Genomic DNA, 19,200 nt, shown 5'->3' on the forward strand with positions numbered 1-19,200 from the left:
AAAAGTCTTAGACACTAATGACTATTCACAAACATTAAGGATATCACAGCTGACATTTAAAGAAGATGTTGAATTGGCAGAAACTGGGCATCAATCATTATGTACAGAGAGTAATTTAGTCATCAAACAAGAGGACAACATTTATGCCTTATCTAGTGAAATGATTATCCCAGAGGAGAAACCATGCACATTTAATGAGTATTCAAAACATTTCAGAGAAGAGAAAAGTCTACAGTCTAACCAAATGATTCATACAAATAAGAAACAATTCAAATGTACAGAATGTGAGAAAAGCTTCACATGTAATTTGCATCTCCCTGAACACCGCACAGTTAACAAAGTTGTGAAACCTCACACGTGTACAGAATGTGGGAGATGTTTCACATCTAAAGGAAGCCTCAGGTATCACAAAAAGACCCACACAGGGGAGAAACCTTTCACATGTAGTGAGTGTGGAAAATGTTTTACACTAAAGAGTAGTCTGAAAACTCATGAAAGGATTCACACGGGAGAAAAACCTTTCAGATGTACAGAGTGTGGAAAATGTTTTATACTAAAGAATAGTCTGAAAACTCATGAAAGAATTCACACAGGAGAAAAGCTTTTCACATGTACAGAGTGTGGAAACATCTTTTCAAATATAATTAATCTGAAACGTCATGAAAGGACTCACACAGGAGAAAAGCCTTTCACATGTACAGAGTGTGGAAAACGTTTTTCAAATAAAATGAATCTGAAATATCATGAAAGGACACACAAAGGGGAAAAGCCGTTCACATGTACAGAGTGTGGAAAAGGTTTTACACGAATAAATAGTCTGAAAACTCATGAAAGAATTCACACAGGAGAAAAGCCTTTCACATGTACAGAGTGTGGAAAAAGTTTTTCAAATACAATGAATCTGAAACGTCATGAAAGGACTCACACAGGAGAAAAGCCTTTCACATGTACAGAGTGTGGAAAACGTTTTTCAAATAAAATGAATCTGAAATATCATGAAAGGACACACAAAGGGGAAAAGCCGTTCACATGTACAGAGTGTGGAAAAGGTTTTACACGAATAAATAGTCTGAAAACTCATGAAAGAATTCACACAGGAGAAAAGCCTTTCACATGTACAGAGTGTGGAAAAAGTTTTTCAAATACAATGAATCTGAAATGTCATGAAAGGATTCACACAGGAGAAAAGCCTTTCACATGTACAGAGTGTGGAAAATGTTTTTCAAACATAATGAATCTGAAATATCATGAAAGGACTCACACAGGGGAAAAGCCATTCACATGTAGAGAGTGTGGTAAATGTTTTACACAAAAGAGTCATCTGAAAACTCATGAAAGGATTCACACAGGAGAAAAGCCTTTACCATGTACAGACTGTGGGAAAAGTTTTACACATAAGAGTACTCTGGTAAAACATGAAAGGATTCACACAAGGGAAAACGATTTCACATGTACAGAGTGTGGAAAACATTTTTCAGAAATAAGTCATCTAAAAACTCATGAAAGGTGTCACACAGGAAAGAAGCTGTTCCCATGTACAGAGTGTGGGAAATGTTTTACACAAAAGAGTGATCTGAAAACTCATGAAAGGATTCACACAGGAGAAAAGCCTTTCACATGTGCAGAGTGTGGAAAATGTTGTACACATAAGAGTAATCTAAAAAGTCATGAAATGATTCACAAGGGAATAAACCTTTCACATGTTTAGAAAGTGGAAACAAGGTTTTTATTGAAGTCAGGTATCACAAAACACCAAATATTTACACACAAACTTTATATACGCAGTGTAAAAACCTCTTTACAATTATCCTAAAGAGGACAAACTCTCTAAATAGATGCATCAAAAAGGATCCTATTGTAAATACTTTCTAATCCCAGTTATAAAAGCCCCAGATTGGAAGTGTTCTCCTGCTGGTACTCATATTAACAAATAAATATATATATATATGTGTAAGCTTATATACATAGGTATTTATGTGTTATGTATGTATATACTCATATTAACAAATAAATATATATGTGTATGCTTATATACATAGGTATTTATGTGTTATGTGTGTATATACTCATATTAACAAATAAATATATATGTATATAAGCATATACATTTATATTTGCTGCCATCACTGTGCGACTTACCCCCTGCTCTAGCTCTCATGCTGTGTCTCATGGCATAAGAATGAGGCTCTGGAAGCACACTCTCATGAGCACAATGCTTCTGTGCAATGTGAATGTGAGGTCGCGTTTGCATTGCACCTCACCTTTAATACCAGCGCACATTTGAGTGCACTGGTATTATAAAGTGTAGAGCAAATATCGCTTTAATGAAAGTGATATTTCTTTCATGTAAGTGGCAAGTGTCCATGAGCTAGTCATGTATGGGATATACATTCCTACCAGGTGGGGTCAAAGTTTCCCAAACCTCAAAATGCCTATAAATACACCTCCCACCACACTCATACCATAGTTTTACAAACTTTGCTTCCTATGGAGGTGGTGAAGTAAATTGTGCTAGATTTCTTCTATGATAAGCACTTTCCTAGCATTTTGAAGCCCAATTACTCTGAGTACAGTGTTTGTCAGAGGGATCTGAATGGTGTATTGCCTGTTGATTTCGTGGTTTCACTCATGGGAAATCCATTCTAAGGCTCTCTGTAATCGGTCACAGGGATTCATCCCCTGCCTCCCTTTTCAGATCGACGTTATACTCCTATACCATTACCGTTGCTGATATTTTTCAGTACTGGTTTGGCTGTCTGCTATATGTGGATGGGTGTCTTCTGGTAAGTATGTATAATTTTTTAAGACACTCTCAGCTATGTTTGGCACTTTATATTATAAAGTTTTTGCTTATATTTGCTATGAGTCAAGTCTCTGTTTATATTCCTTTTTGCAGTCTAACAGTTTCAGTATGGAAATTATGTTTCTTTCATGTAATTGGCAAGAGTCTATGAGCTAGTGACGTATGGGATATACAATCCTACCAGGAGTTGCAAAGTTTCACAAACCTCAAAATGCCTAAAAATTACACCCCTCACCACACCCACAATTCAGTTTTACAAACTTTGCCTCCTATGGAGGTGGTGAAGTAAGTTTGTACTTGATTTTCTTCTGTGATATGCGCTTATCAACATTTTGAAGCCCGATTCCTCTCAGAGTACAGTGAATGTCAGAGGGATGTGAAGGGAGTATCACCTATTGAATTCTATGGTTTTCCTCATAGGAAATCTTTTCATAGGTTCTCTGTTATCGGTCGTAGAGATTCATCTCCTACCTCCCTTTTCAGATCGACGATATACTCTCATATTTCATTATCTCTACTGATAATTGTTTCAGTACTGGTTTGGCTATCTGCTATATGTGGATGGGTGTCTTTCGGTAAGTATGTTTTTATTTCTTAAAGACACTCTCAGCTATGGTTTGGCACTTTATGTCTTAATGTAAAGTTCTAAATATATGTATTGTAATTATATTTGCCATGAGTCAGGTTTATGTATATTTCCTTTTGCAGAATATCAGTTTCAAAATTGGGAAAAACATATTTAGGAAGTTATTTTTTCTTACCTGGGGTATAGTCTTTTCTACAAAATTGACTGTTTTCATTAATTTTCGTGGGCAAAATTTAGTCTTGCGAGGCCGCAAAATGCTGATATTTATTGCATCATTCTTGGTGTAAAAATGTTTTTGCCGCGAAGGTACGTTCGGTGATTCAAGTTTGTCATTTCTGGCATCTTAGTTGACGCTAGGTTTCCTTGCACATATATATCTCCAGCTGTAGTATGTAACAGTTGTCATGATAAGATTTTACATGCAGAGACTGTATCCATCAGTACTAGTACTATGCCTGTTGTTCCTTCATCATCTAATGTACATGATATCCCTATGAATATAAAAGATTTTATTACTGATGAAATTCAGAAGGCTTTGTCTGCCATTCCACCTTCTAATAAACATTAAAGGTCTTTTAAAACTTCTTATAAAGATGATGAATTTTCAAATGACCAAAAACATACTGAATTATCCTCCTCTGATGAGGATCTATCTGATTTAGAAGATCCTACCTCAGATTTTGACACTGACAAATCTGCTTATTTCTTTAAGATGGAGTATATTCATTCTTTGTTTACAGAAGTGTTAATTACTGTTTTACTCCAGAGGTTTTTCCAATTCCTGATGCTATTTCTGATATGATTTCAAAGGGATGGAATAGGCCTGGTACTTCTTTTATTCCTTCTTCTAGGTTTAAAAAGTTGTATCCTTTGCCAGCAGCCAGATTGGAGTTTTGGGAAAAAATCCCCAAAGTTGATGGGGCTATTTCTACTCTTGCCAAACGTCCTGTTATCCCTATGGAAGATAGTACTTCCTTTAAGGATTCTTTAGATATGAAACTTGGATCTTATCTACGGAAAGCTTATTTATTTTCTGGCTTTTTTCTCAGCCTGCAATTTCTATAGTTGATGTTGCAGCTGCATCAACCTTCTGGTTGAAAAGCTTAGCGCAACAGGAAACAGATTCTGATTTTTCTAGCATTGTTCGCTTGCTTCAAAATGATAATCATTTTATTTGTGATGCAATTTTTGACATCATCAAAATTGATGTTAAATCTATGTCTTTAGCTATTTAAGCTAGAAGAGTTCTGTGGCTCAAATATTGGAATGCTGACATGGTATCTAAATCTAGATTACTATCTCTTTCTTTCCAAGGTAACCATTTATTTGGTTCTCAGTTGGATTCCATTATTTCAACTGTCACTGGGGGGAAGGGAGTTTTCTTACCTCAGGATAAAAGATCTAAAGCTTCTAATCATTTTTGTTCCTTTCGACAGAATAAGGAACAGAAACCAAATCCTTCCCCAAGGAATCTGCTTCCATTTGGAAGCCTTCTTCCATGTTGGAATTAATCCAAGCCTTCTTCCATGTTGGAATAAATCCAAGCCTTTTAAGAAACCAAAGCCAGCCCCCAAGTCTGCATGATGGTGTGGCCCTCACTCCAGTTCAGCTGGTGGGGGGCACATTAAGATTTTTTCAGAACATTTGGGCAGATTCTGTCCAAAATCATTGGATTCAGAGCATTGTCTTGCAAGGGTATCTAATAGGATTTAGAATGAGACCTCCGGTGAGAAGATTTTTTTTCTCTCATGCATTCCTGCAAATCCAGTGAAGGCTCAGGCTTTTCTAAAGTGTGTTTCAGATCTAGAGCTTTCAGGGGTGATTATACCAGTTCCGTTTCAGGAACAGGGTCTGGGGTTTTATTCAAATCTATTCATTGTCCCAAAGAAAGAAAATTCATTCAGGCCAGTTCTGGATCTGACAATTTTGAACCGTTTTGTAAGAGTGACAACTTTCAAAATGGTGACTAGGACTATTCTGCCTTTTGTTCAGCAAGGTCATTATATGTCCACGATAGACTTACAGGCTGCATATCTTCACATTCCGATTCATCCAGATTGTCTGAGATTGTCTTTTCTAGACAAGCATTACCAATTTGTCGCTCTTCCCTTTGGCCTAGCGACAGCTCCAAGAATTTTTTCAAAGGTTCTCGGTGCCCTACTCTCTGTAATCAGAGAACAGGGTATTGCGGTGTTTCCTTATTTGGACATCTTGATACTAGCTCAGTCTTTACATTCTGCAGAATCTCACGCAAATCAACTAGTGTTGTTTCTTCTAAGACATGGTTGGAGGATCAATTTACCAAAAAGTTCCTTGATTCCTCACACACGGGTCACTTTTTTAGGTTTCCAGATAGATTCAGTGTCCATAACTCTGTCTCTAACAGACAAGAGACAAATAAAATTGGTTTCAGCTTGTCGGAACCTTCAGTCTCAGTCATTTCCTTCAGTTGCTTTGTGCATGGAAGTTTTAGGTCTGATGACTGCAGCATCGGACGCGATCCCTTTTGATCGTTTTCATATGAGACCTCTCCAGCTTTGTATGCTGAATCAATGGTGCAGGGATTATACAAATATATCACAATATCCTTAAATCCCAATGTTCAACTCTCTCTGACTTGGTGGTTAGACCACCATCGTATAGTCCAAGGGGCCTCCTTTGTTCGTCCAACCTGGACTGTAATCACAACAGATGCAAGTCTTTCAGGTTGGGGAGCTGTCTGGTGATCTCTGACAGCACAAGGGGTTTGGAAATCTCAAGAGGTGAGGTTACCAATCAATATTTTAGCACTCCGTGCTGTTTTCAGGGCTCTTCAGGTTTGGCCTCTATTGAAGAGAGAGCCATTCATTTGTTTTCAGACAATGTCACAACTGTGGCATATGTCAATCATCAGGGTGGGACTCACAGTCCCCTAGCTATGAAAAAGTATCTCGGATACTTGCTTTGGCAAAATCCAGCTCTTGTCTAATTTCTGCTGTACATATCCAGGTGTAGACAATTGGGAAGCAGATTATCTCAGCCATCAGACTTTACATCCGGGGGAGTGGTCACTCCATCCAGATGTGTTTTTTCAGATTGTTCAGATGTGGGGTCTTCCAGAAATAGATCTGATGGCTTCCTATCTGAACAATAAACTTCCCAGGTACCTGTCCAGGTCCAGGGATCCTCAGGTGGAGTCAGTGAATGCATTAGCAGTTCTTTGGGTTTACCAACCTGCTTATATTTCACCGCTTCTAGTTCTTCTTCCAAAAGTGATCTCCAAGATCATCATGGAACATTGTGTTTCTGGTAGCACCAGCATGGCCTCACAGGTTCTGGTATGCGGACCTTTTATCCGGATGTCCAGTTGTCAACCATGGGAAAGAAGGGAGTCTAATAGTGCGCTTGGTGGTGAGATATCAGACTCCTTACAATAGAATAGATCTTTCATTCTATTCAAAAGAGTTGAAAAATAGAGAGGTAGTAGTAAGGGTGCTTAGAGCTTAAGATATCTCTAAAGATTATATATACAGGTTATCCTGTATATATAATCTTTAGAGATATCTTAAGCTCTGAGCGCCCTTACTACTATCTCTCTTTTTTTCAGTTGTCAACCATGGCCATTTCCTTTAAGATCAGATCTTCTGTCTCAAGGGCCATTTTTCCATCAGGATCTTAAATCATTAAATTTGAAGTTATAGAAATTGAACGCATAGTGCTTAGTCATAGAGGTTTCTCGGACTCAGTGATTGATACTATGTTACAGGCTCGTAAATCTGTTTCTAGGAAGATTTATTATCGAGTTTGGAAGACTTATATTTCATGGTGTTCTTTTCATAAATTCTCCTGGCATTCTTTTAGAATTCCTAGAATTTTACAGTTTCTTCAGGATTGTTTGGTAAAGGTTTGTCTGCAAAGTCCTTGAAGGGACAAATCTCTGCTCTTTCTGGGTTTTTTTAACAGAAAGATTGCTAAACTTCCTGATATTCACTGTTTTGTTCAGGCTTTGGTCCATATCAAGCCTGTCATTAAATCAATTTCTCCTCCTTGGAGTCTTAATTTGGTCCTGAGAGCTTTACAGGCTCCTCCTTTTGAGACTGTATTCTTTGGATATTAAACTACTTTCCTGGACAGTGTTGTTCCTTTTAGCTATCTCTTCTGCTAGAAGAGTTTCTGAATTATTTGCTCTTTCTTGTGAATCACCTTTTCTGATTTTTCATCAAGATAAGGCAGTTTTGCAGACTTCATTTAAATTTTAACCTAAAGTTGTGAATTCTAACAACATTAATAGGGAAATTGTTGTCCCCTCTTTGTGTCCTAATCCTAAGAAATCTTTGGAGAGATCCTTAAATTTTTTGGATGTTGTAAGAGCTTTGAAATATTATGTTGAAGCTACTAAAGATTTCAGGAAGACTTCTATTCTATTTGTTGTCTTTTCTGGTTCTAGGAAAGGTCAGAAAGCCTCTGCCATTTCCTTGGCATCTTGGTTAAAGCTTTTGATTCATAAGGCTTATATGGAGTCGGGTCAGGCCCCGCCTCAGAGAATTGCAGCTCATTCTACTAGACCAGTCTCCACTTTGTGGGCTTTTAAGAATGAAGCTTCAGTTGATCAGATTTGCAAAGCAGCGACTTGGTCTTCTTTGCATACATTTACTTAAATTCTACCGTTTTTATGTATTTGCCTCTTCAGAAGCAGTTTTTGGTAGAAAAGTTCTTCAGGCAGCTGTTTCAGTTTGATTCCTCTGCTTATGTTTAAAGTTTTTTTCTTTTCAATTATAAGAAAAACTTATTCTTTTGGTTGTGGATTTAATTTTTCAGCGGAAAATGGCTGTTTTTATTTTATCCCTCCCTCTCTAGTGACTCTTCTGTGGGGTTCCACATCTTGGGTATTACTATCCCATATGTCACTAGATTATGGACTCTTGCCAATTACATGAAAGAAAACATAATTTATGTAAGAACTTACCTGATAAATTCATTTCTTTCATATTGGCAAGAGTCCATGAGACCCACCCTTTTTATGGTGGTTATGTTTTTTTGTATAAAGCACAATTATATTTCCAGTTCCTTTTTTGTTAAAATAGTTTTTATTGAGATAACATTTTCCAACATACCACATGTTTCATACAATAGTTTACAAAATCGTCTTTTCAGGCATGGACAAACAAAATTTAGTGCATTTCGTTTTCAAGTTTACAAGTCTGTCACTGGTATCCTATATATATAGTAAGTTTTTGAAACTGATGTCTCATATCTGATATATTTCCTATGAAAAAACATCCAGTATATATCTCATTTTCTTTATACTAAGAAAAAATGAAATTAATCGAACAAAAAATAACTGAACAAATAAACCTAGCATTTGGTCTTTTAGGATCTATTAATCAAGTATCAATATAATCTCTTATGACTAATTCTTCTAGTGTGTCTCTCTTCACCACTGATGGAGGACCGTCATTACCTGGCCTATTCTGACATTCTTAGCTACTTCATGTATCATCCGTATTCGTGGCATCTAAGTGAAATAGGCTAAGTCTGATGCAGAATCCAGTAAAACCAGACTTTGTGAAATGTGTCAACCGTGCCCAATATCATTGCTGCTGTTTCATGTAAGGAGTATGTCATTTTAAATCTTTCTAGTATTTCATGCCATGTCGGTACTCCTTCCTTCCAGTGTCTAGCGATACTAACCCTCGTGACCGTGCATAGTATTCTAATGAGAGTATTAACATGTTTATTAAAATTTGGTAATGGAGCATTTAATAATCCCTGAGGGATAGTTAACAGTATTTGCTCTTCTAAAAGAAAACTCAGGTGGGCTGAGAGTTTGGTCCAGATGTGTGCAACTCTGGGGCATTCCCACCACATGTGTATATAAGTTCCGATTGAGTTACATCCCCTGTAACAGTTACTGTTCCCACCCTTTGTGTAGTGGGATGTTCTAAGTGGTGTTAAGTACCATCGAAAGATGACTTTGAGGCTATTTTCTCGTAAGTCAGCACTAATTAGTCCTTTGCAAGAGGAATGAAATAAATCCTGCCACTCTGCTATCTCCATTGTCGTGTTTGTGTCTGCCTCCCATCTAAGCATAGTGGGTGTTTTAGTGCTCTCTCTCGAAGCCTGTAGTGTTAAATATAGCTGTGAGATCGATTGTTTAGGTCTTACTTGGATGCTGCAGAGCCTCTCCAGTGTTGTGCTGGGTTGTTTACTAATGTTTGGTAAGAATTTATTCAGGGCAGACATGATTTGTAGATATAAATACCACTTAAGGGGATAAGGCATTAGTTTATCTTGTGTCTGATTGAAAGTCAGTGGTTTGCCATTTATTAATAGGTCTCCCACCCTGTAAAGACCTTTGTTTTCCCATTTATCTAGCTGTTTTCGGTATTCAATCGGGATAAGATATTTAATTGGCATTTTGGAGGAAAATTCCGGCATCCCACCCTTCCTGAGTGCTACTGTCTTCCAGTGATTAAGTGAGAGTGTGGTGATGGGGGAGCATTGCTTAATTTGGTGTCGGTGTTGTGATCTGTCCCAGATCAGGTCGTCTGGTGAATCCAGGTTACCTATCTCTGACTCCAGTACCTTCCACACCACATCTTTTACTGGAGAGCTCAGCAAAGCATTTTGGGCTAATCTAGCTGCCTCATAATAGTCCAGTAAGTTAGGTACCCCTACACCCCCCAACTGCCTATGTCTCGTCAATGTTGTATGAGGGATTCTCACCTGTTTCTTGCCATTTATAAAGAGGTTGATCTCTGACTGTAGGGTTTTAAGATCAGACTTTTGGATTTTGACAGGTAGAGTCCGAAACAGGTACAGGATCCTAGGTAGGAAGTTCATTTTTATGGCAGATATTCTGCCGTACCAGGAAAAGTTTAATAGTCTCCATTTAGTGATATCTGCCCGTAACTCTTTATATAGGGGAAGATAATTTATCTTATACAAGTCAGTATATTGTGTTGACAGCTTGATACCTAGATATTTAACATGTGACCTTACCCAAGAGAATGAAAAGTTTAATTCAATTAATTTTTTCGTGTGGGCTGGCAAGGCTATGGCCATTGCCTCACTTTTTTCCATATTTATCTTATAGCCCGATACTAGGGAAAACCTCTGTAGAATATCATATAAACCTGTAAGGGATGTCAGGGGCTTAGTCAATGTTAGTATGACGTCATCTGCGAACAGAGAGATCTTATAGTCAGTGTCTTTAATTTTGAGTCCGGTTATCTCGGGCGTGTGTCTAATATTAGCCGCTAGCGTTTCCATGCACAAGGCAAATAGTAGCGGGGAGAGTGGGCAACCCTGTCTTGTCCCGTTTCTTATGTCTATGGTTCTAGAATGATGTCCCATGGCCCTCACCGCAGCCGTGGGAGTGGAATATATACTACGTAAGGCATCTACGAAGGGTCCCTTGAATCCCATTCTACTTAGGACTGTGAACATATATGTCCAGTCTACTCTATCGAACGCCTTCTCTGCATCCAAGGATAGGACCAGAGAAGGCGTTCTTGTTCGGTCAAGTTGGGTTATCGTAGTAATTATTCGTCTGACATTGTCAGGGGCTTCCCTTCCCGTCACAAACCCCACTTGATCTGGGTGCACTATACTCGGTAATATATATTTTAATCTGTTCGCTAAAATTTTGGTAAAGATCTTCAGATCCTGGTTTATAAGAGAAATGGGCCTATAACTACTACAGTATTGTGAGTTTTTACCTGGTTTGGGTATCACGACTATTCTAGCTCCCAATAAATCGTATGGGATCTCATACCCCTGCATGATATAGTTCGAGAATTTAACTAAATGTGGTGTCAGGGAGGATTTAAATAGTTTATAGTATTCTCCAGGCAATCCATCAGGGCCCGGAGCTTTTCCCGGTTTTAAATCCTTGATGGCCCTTAGCACTTCTTCTGTCGTTATTTCATGGTTTAAACTGTCTCTATCTTTTTCTGATATAGAGGGTAATTGCGCTTCATTCAGTAAGTTTGCTAGTATGGATTCAGTGGTTGGGGATTGGACTACATGGGTTCCTTCATATAGAGTGCTATAGTATTGGGCAAAACAGTCTACAATTTCCTGTGGGTGAGTAGTTGTCGTGCCATCTAGTTTTTGGATCTGTGCTATGGAGGCTATTCTCATACGTTCGCGAATCCTATTTGCTAAATATTTATCTGGCTTGTTTGCGTATATATAATAGTTTGACTTAAGTCGAAAAGCTGCTTTTACTGCTTGGTCATTTAGGATACCTGCGAGTTCTGTTCGTTTGCTCTGAAGCTGTGTCAGTACAGTTTGAGATTGTGTGAGCTTATGTTGCTTTTCCAATGTTTCTATTTCTTTCTGTAAAGCTAGTCTTTGAGAATTTCTCTTTTTGAGAAGAGTAGATTTTTCTTTTATAAGTAATCCCCTTAAGTGAGTCTTGTGTGCTGCCCATGTCATGATAGGGTTAGTCGTCGTCCCTGTGTTAATGTCCCAATATTCTAACATACTGCGTTCAATTGTACTAAGAACCATGGGGTCCTTCAGGCAAATTGGGTCATATGTCCATGATCTCGTCCTGTTCGGTACTTGAATATTGCCCAGTGCAAGCTGTACTATGGAGTGGTCTGACCACACACAGGAGTCTATTAGTATGGGTTGTAAGAATTGGCTAACAAATATGTAGTCCAGTTTACTATATGTTTTGTGTGCCGCTGAAAAAAAAGTGGTGTCGTTTGTGTGGCCATATAGTGTCTTCCAGGAGTCTAACAGTAGCCCTGTGTTTAAATAATCTTGTATTATTTTAATCTTCTTGTATTGTTTAGTTTGTTTATTTGTAAGTGGGGAGTTATGTTTTTTAGATTGCAGTGTCAGATCTACATTGAAATCACCCGCCAGAATGGTTCTAGTTTGGGACCACCCCATTAGGAGGTGTGTAATTTGTCTAAAAAAGGCGTCTTGTTTATCGTTGGGTGCGTAAACATTGCAGAGTAAAATATCAGAACCCTGAATCTGGCCTCTCACAATCAGATATCTACCCTCCTTGTCTTCAATTGTTTCTTGGTGTATAAAGGGCAAGGAGGAGTGTATTAATATAGATACCCCACGTTTTTTAGAGTCAGAGGTGGAATGAAAGTGTTGCCGAAAATCTTTAGTCCAATATCTAGGTATCTGAGATTTTACAAAATGTGTTTCCTGGAGAAAGATCACATTTGCTTTCAAAGATCTGTATTGTGTGATTGCTGTCCTGCGCTTAATGTCAGAGTTTAGCCCCTTAACATTATGTGAGATTAAGTTAATGGTCCAGGGATCCATCTGTTCCAGTAAATGAGTGAGTGTTATTGTATAGAGAGTTGTCTGTGAGTGGTTTGTAAGTCAGGAGGGGAATGCTACAACCCTCTAGTGTGTATATGTATAGGGATATAATACAGAAAAATATATTACCCTTCGCCTTGGATCTTCCTTTCATTTCTCTGGATGCCCCAAGTGGAGTCGAGTAGACACAGTTAAATAATGACCAAATGCATGTAAAAAAGATGTAGCATGAGCAAGCCCATACTAAACCAGTAACAATAACTAGAAAAGAAAAAAAAAACCAGTAATAACAACAAACCTTATTAACTTTTATGTGTACACTGTACACTACTTCTGTCAACATAAGTTAATTGCACAGTGGGTTAAGTGTGCAACGTTAAGCTGTGTATATCATAACAAACAAACATAGCTTTTATAAGAGTGCGTATATTAGTTTTCAACTAGTGCTAATCTGACCAATAGACACAAGGTCAGTTTAGATCATATTGGTGAGGGCCTGCCCCTGTTACTGTTATGATAGTGAGTTGTCCGGGGTCCATGCCCTAGCCTATCTATTGAGTCTTTCTCTGAAAAGCCAGAGTCCGTTAGGCAGGGTATGGTATCTTGACAGTAAAAGGTGTGTTCACCTATAGGGCGATCTATTTGGTGTAAGATTCTCTCCGATAAAAGAGTCTCCTGATTTTGAGCAGTCCTTTTAGCCTTTAAGTAAGGCTCTTTTTCTGTTGCATTAATCCAATATCATGAGTCTCTCAGGTTTTCTGTTTCTTTTTCGCCATCTTGGTCCATCTGTCTTTGGTAGAAAGTGCCTGCTGCAAAGATCGATGATCTACTTCCTGTTCTTGAGATGTTGGTAAGTCTGGACATTCAAGTTTCAGTGCTTTACAAATGTGTGGTATCTCTTCCAGATTTTTAAGTGATAGCGCTTTTCCTTCATGCAGAATATTAAGAGAGAATGGGAATCCCCATCTATAGGGTATTTGGTTCTTGCGTAGTAGCTGTGTGAGGGGGCGCATAGTACTGCGTCTTTGGAGTGTTCTTAGACATAAGTCCTGAAAAAACTGAATAATTGAGCCTTTAAATTTGAAAGTGGGATTTTTTCTGGACGCTGCCAGTATTTCTTCCTTGTCACGGAAGCGTAGCATCTTAATTATAATGTCTCTTGGTGGGTCTCCTTTTTTGGGTTTTGCTCTCAGCGCTCTGTGCGCTCTCTCCATTTCAAATTTACCCTCTTCTTTGGTATCCGTAATGGCTTGAAAGAGTTGTAAAAGAAACTCAGGCAGCTCTGGTGTCATTATTGTTTCAGGAACCCCTTTTAATCGTATGTTGCATCTGCGGCTCCTGTTTTCCAGATCCTTCATTTTGTCCTGGAGGTCTGTTAATTCTTGTTGTTGGGAGGACATATGTTGGGAGAGAACATGTATGTCTTCAGTTGTAGCTTCGTCTTTTTCCTCTAGAGATTCAATTCTGGTACCTAAGTCTAGAATTTCTTGTTTAATTTCTGTGAAACTGTTTGTGACCGTGGTCTGTAACGTATCCATTTTCTCCCACATCTTGGTGAAAACATTATTAATATCTTGCTTGGACATTAGATTCTGGAGATCTGCTTTTGTTACCGGAGTTAAGTCCATTTTAGTAGATTGGGAGTCAGTGTCAGAGTCTATTTCCTCCTCTAGAAGCAATGTTTCTGTGTCTTGACCCTTATCTCCTTTGGAGGACCTGAAGAAAGGGTGCTGTGTTGATTGCTTTGCTCCAGTCCCTGGTTTATTTTGTTTTCTGGCAGACATGTCTGTCTCTTATATTATGAGAGCTTATCAAGATTTGTCAAGAGTAAGCTTTATCTTAAGTTTTATCTCTTGTTTTGCTGACAAATATAGAAAAAAGATAATAAAAAGTATTTTCAGCATTGAACAAAGAGCTAGTGTGTGTCTCAGACTTATGTCAGTGATTGTTTATAGTACCTTTTTCACCGTTTTGGATTTCCTGTATTCTGCAATTCTCTACTATCCAGACTTTCCTGAGATATCTACAGTGTTATGGAGTTTTTAATAAAGGCTTTCTTCCTACTTTTCAGCTTTTAGAACATTAATCCTGCCATCATAGCGGTTTCATTTTCTTTTATGGCTCATCTAGGTTAATAGCTGCAGGAAGCCCTCAGTCTCTTAATCGTTATATAAGATAGGGTATATAAGGTGTCTGCAGCTTCTTGTTATATTAATTGTCCCTTTTGGAACTTTTGATAAGCTTCGGTTTGCCCCTTATTCTGCATTATTTTTGGCCCCAACCTGGCTTTCTTGGTAGTTGCCCTGCGCTGTTGCTTACTGAGTCAGCGTTAAAGTGTAAAGATGGCGGTTCTCCATGCCACGCAGCTCCTCCTTCCTCCTCCCCGGGGGCCCGGCAAATAGTAAGTGTATGGTGGGTTAAGTATAAAGTGCTTACCCGATCCGGGGTCTGAAGCGATGGGTCTCTGCAGGGGTACGTTTTCCTTGTCTCCGGTGTTATATTGATCTGTCGACCTCTCTTGCTGCTCCCCTCACATGCTGCAGTTTTATCTCCCTGTGGGCCATATAGAGTTGCGCTGTCCTGTTGAGCGTCATTCGGCAATGTCTGCCACAGCTCCCTTGATCCCCTGTGTCTCAGAGAGGCTCTCCTATTTTTAGTTAAAATGTAGATCGTGCATATTGTATTGCACTCTTAGTTCTCTCAGCTTGCACTGAGCTCAGTGATTAAGCGGCCATCACCTTGCTCCTCCAGGCTCCGCCCCCTTCCAGTTCCTTTTTTGATGCTTTTTACTCCTTTTTATATCACCCACTATTTGGCTATTTGTTAAACTGAATTGTGGGTGTGGTGAGGGGTGTATTTATAGGCATTCTGAGGTTTGGGAGACTTTGCCCCTCCTGGTAGGATTGTATATCCCCTACGTCACTAGCTCATGGACTCTTGCCAATATGAAAGAAAATAATTTATTAGGTAAGTTCTTACATAAATTATGTTTTTTGGGAAGTTTATACATTTTTTTTCTTACCTGTGGTTTCAGTCCTTTTCAAATTTGACAAACTAGGCTCATGAGGATGCAAAATGCTGTTTTTATTGCGTCATTCTTAGTGTGAATATTTTTGGCGCAAAGGTGGCGCTTATGGTGATGTAAGTCTTGTCATTTCCTGCGTCTTTGTTGACGTTATTTTTTTTGGCATGAAATTGCGCTTGTTATGACGCGAGTTGCATAATTTCCTGATGTTAGCATTGGCGCCAAATATTTTCACTTACTTTTGCATCTTGCGTCATTTTTGGCCCAATTATTTTTGTTATATTATCCCTCTTCCTTTATGCTTCATGCTCTCTTTATATTATAGAGCTGTGACACTGTTTTTTTTTGCATATTATTTAACATAAGCATTTTTTCCCATACCTGAAACTGCTATATGAGAAAATTGGATATTTTGTTTAAATGTTAATTTAAAGATATCTGACTGATCCTGCCTCTTATGTTACTGTAGGAACCATGCTGCCTGAACACAGTTCTACCAAAGCTAAATGTGTTTGTTGTAAACAAGCTCATGTTATTTCTTCAGTTCAAATATGTGACACTAGTCATGATAAGCTTTTGCATGCTGATAATGTTTCTATTAGTACAAATACATTGTCTGTTGTTCCTTCAACGTCCAATGTACATGATATTCCTGCAGATATAAATAATTATATTGCTGCAGCTATAGAGAAGGCTATATCTGCTATTCCGCCTTCAAATAAACAGAAAAGGTCTTTTAAAACTTCTCATAATTCTGATGAAATTTGTATTGACTGACAACATACTGAAGTATCCTCTGGTTCAGAGGATCCTGCATCAGATACTGAATTTGACAAATCTTCTTATCTCTTTAAGATTGAATATATTTGTTCTTTGTTGAAGGAAGTTTTGTTTACTTTGGGTATTGAAGAGTCTAGTCCTCTTGATAACAAAGCCAGTAAATGGTTACATTCTGTTTTTAAACCTGCTGAGGTTACTCCTGAGGTTTTTCCTATTCCAGATGCTATCTCTGATATGATTACTAAAGAATGGTCTAAACATGGTGTGACGGATACCTCGGCTACCCCGACTGGGTAGCTCCGCCAAACGGGTCCTGCTTCCTTCCTGCCGACTGCAGCTATGTAGCTGGCAAGTGACCACAGCCTGTAGCCTCCCCTGATGCCCGACAGCACCAGTATTTTGGGTCCCACCCTGTGGCAGACTCTGGCTACCCATACTAGGTAGCTATGTCAGAGGGTCCTTCCTCTGCCTGGAACAGGCTGCTATGTAGCCCAGGAATGTGATTTTAGCAGGAGCCCACCCAAATAACTTTATTTACTAGCATTCAGGTGAAACAGTAACTTATTTATTTTTTAATACACGATAAGTCCACGGATCATCTTAATTACTAATGGGATATTCACCTCCTGGTCAGCAGGAGGAGGCAAAGAGCACCACAGCAGTGCTGTTAAATAGCTCCTCCCTCCCTTCCCACCCCAGTCATTCTCTTTGCCTACGTTAGTGACAGGAAGAGGTAAAATGAAGTGTTAGATTAGATTCTTTAATCAAGAGTTTATTATTATTTTTTTTTAATTATTTTTTTACTTACATTTTTATTGAGTGAAAACGGGTACATTTGCAATAACAAAAAACAGAGGATTTCTAGTATACTATATACAGTTCTAATTATACCTGAAAAAATACTCTTGTACCCATTGACCGTTCCACATATTAAAGATATTTTGCCTTGTCCCTATACAGTAAGGGAAGGCAAATTCATTCAAACAGAAAGAAAGAAAAAAAAAAAAAAAGGAAGAAAGAAGAAGCCCGTCTCTCTCTCTACATCCGATCCCCGTCCCCCCGTCCCCGCCGCCCCACTCAGCGTAGTCTACCCATTGCCTATAATCTCCTCTCACAACCAAGCTTCCTCAAAGCTCAGTACCATTCAGGAGGAAAAACCCCTGTCAAGATTAGGGATTCAAAATACTCTGTTCTGCGGAAACTAGAGATGAGGGAAAATTGTGTATCTCGAGGGTAGGATAGTATAGTATAACTCTTAACCATTTTAAGAAGAAGGCTGTGATCTTTTTCTTGTGTGAAGGTGATATGGTCATTTGTTCAAAGATTATCTGAGAGAGCATAGAGTTTAAAAAGCAAGAGATCGAAGGGGCCTTATTATTCTTCCAATTTTTTAGAATAAGATTATGCCCTACCATAATCGCTGTATTAATAAGGTTAATATTATTTCCATTGATTTCTTGAAGAGCGAGAAAAAAATATGTCTAGATGTAAGTTTTATTCTGTTCTCTAACATCTTATCCAGAACTCAACTTTGAACCAAAACTGCATAATTTTGGGGCAATCCCAAAAACAGTGGACTATGTCTGCATTTGCATTGTTACATCTGGGACAGTTGTTACTTATATTAGAGACATGGTTGGTGTGCCATTTAGACAATTTCCTAGGTGTGAGGTATGCATTATTCATTAGCTTTAAATGTGATTCTTTCCAAGCTGTAGAAATAATGGCATTTTTAACCCATTTAAAGCTTGCATACAATAAGTCTGCAGAGATGTCAGTAAAATGGGAGTTCCATTTTCCAGAGAGGCTATTAATTATCAATTGGCCCTGTTTAGCAAGCATAATCTTGTATAATAAGGAAATGCTATGTTGGCCAGACTTGTAGTAAGTGAGATATTGTTCAATTTTACCCCACCCTTCAGTATCATCGCTTGATATTTTACTTTCAGTGATAAAATGTCTAATCTGAAGGTAGGCAAAAAAATTTTTATTTGACAGAGAAAATACTCTGGCCAATTCCTCAAACGTTCTTATTTGAAGATAGTCATTTAAGCATTGATATACGTTTAATAAACCTTTTTGTGCCCAGACATTATAAACTTCGTTAGATAGTCCAGGGGTAAATTTTGGATTACCTTGTATTGGAAGTAATGGGGAGATCTCAAAATTTAGATTAAACAATTTATTTAGTTTTTGCCAGGCATCAATGGTATTGCGTATTATAGTCATATTTTTAATGTCCAGCTGAGAAACTGGGCAATGCAGCAAAGCTTTTAATATATATGGTTTACATAGATGTTTTTCAATTTGAAGATGTGTAAGATAGTTAGCTTCTGTTAGCCAATCGAATGCCGATCGGGCTAGTGTGGCAATATTATATTTTTTGATGTCTGGAAAAGATAAGCCGCCTTCCTCATATCCAAGAGATAATTTTGTTATGGATAACATATGTCTCTTATTGTTCCATATAAAGTTGGCAGACTCGCTATTAAATCTTTTTATATCTTGGGTCTTTATAAATAATGGTAGATTTTGCATGATATACATTCATTGGGGAAAAAGAATGGTTTTTATGATCATAACTTTCGCAGACAAAGAGATGGGAAACGTTAGCCAGCGTTGCAGTTTTTCTGAAGCTTTTTTAAAGAAGATAGAATAATTTAATTTATACCATTGATTTGGATCAGGGTGAAAATTTAATCCTAAATAATTAATACTAGAGACCTCTTG

General features: G+C 38.2%; 1 protein-coding gene across 1 annotated transcript; it reads left to right on the forward strand.

Moving 5' to 3' along the window:
* Window positions 1-160: 160 nt before the first annotated feature.
* On the forward strand, window positions 161-1,711 carry LOC128661270 (gastrula zinc finger protein XlCGF26.1-like). Its single transcript, XM_053715543.1, has 2 exons — window positions 161-227; window positions 282-1,711. Exons 1-2 carry the CDS (start codon window positions 161-163, stop codon window positions 1,706-1,708), a joined length of 1,494 nt encoding a protein of 497 aa, XP_053571518.1. The 3' UTR covers window positions 1,709-1,711.
* Window positions 1,712-19,200: the final 17,489 nt, after the last annotated feature.

Source organism: Bombina bombina, chromosome 5 (genome assembly GCF_027579735.1).
Source record: "Bombina bombina isolate aBomBom1 chromosome 5, aBomBom1.pri, whole genome shotgun sequence".
Lineage (NCBI taxonomy): Eukaryota > Metazoa > Chordata > Amphibia > Anura > Bombinatoridae > Bombina > Bombina bombina.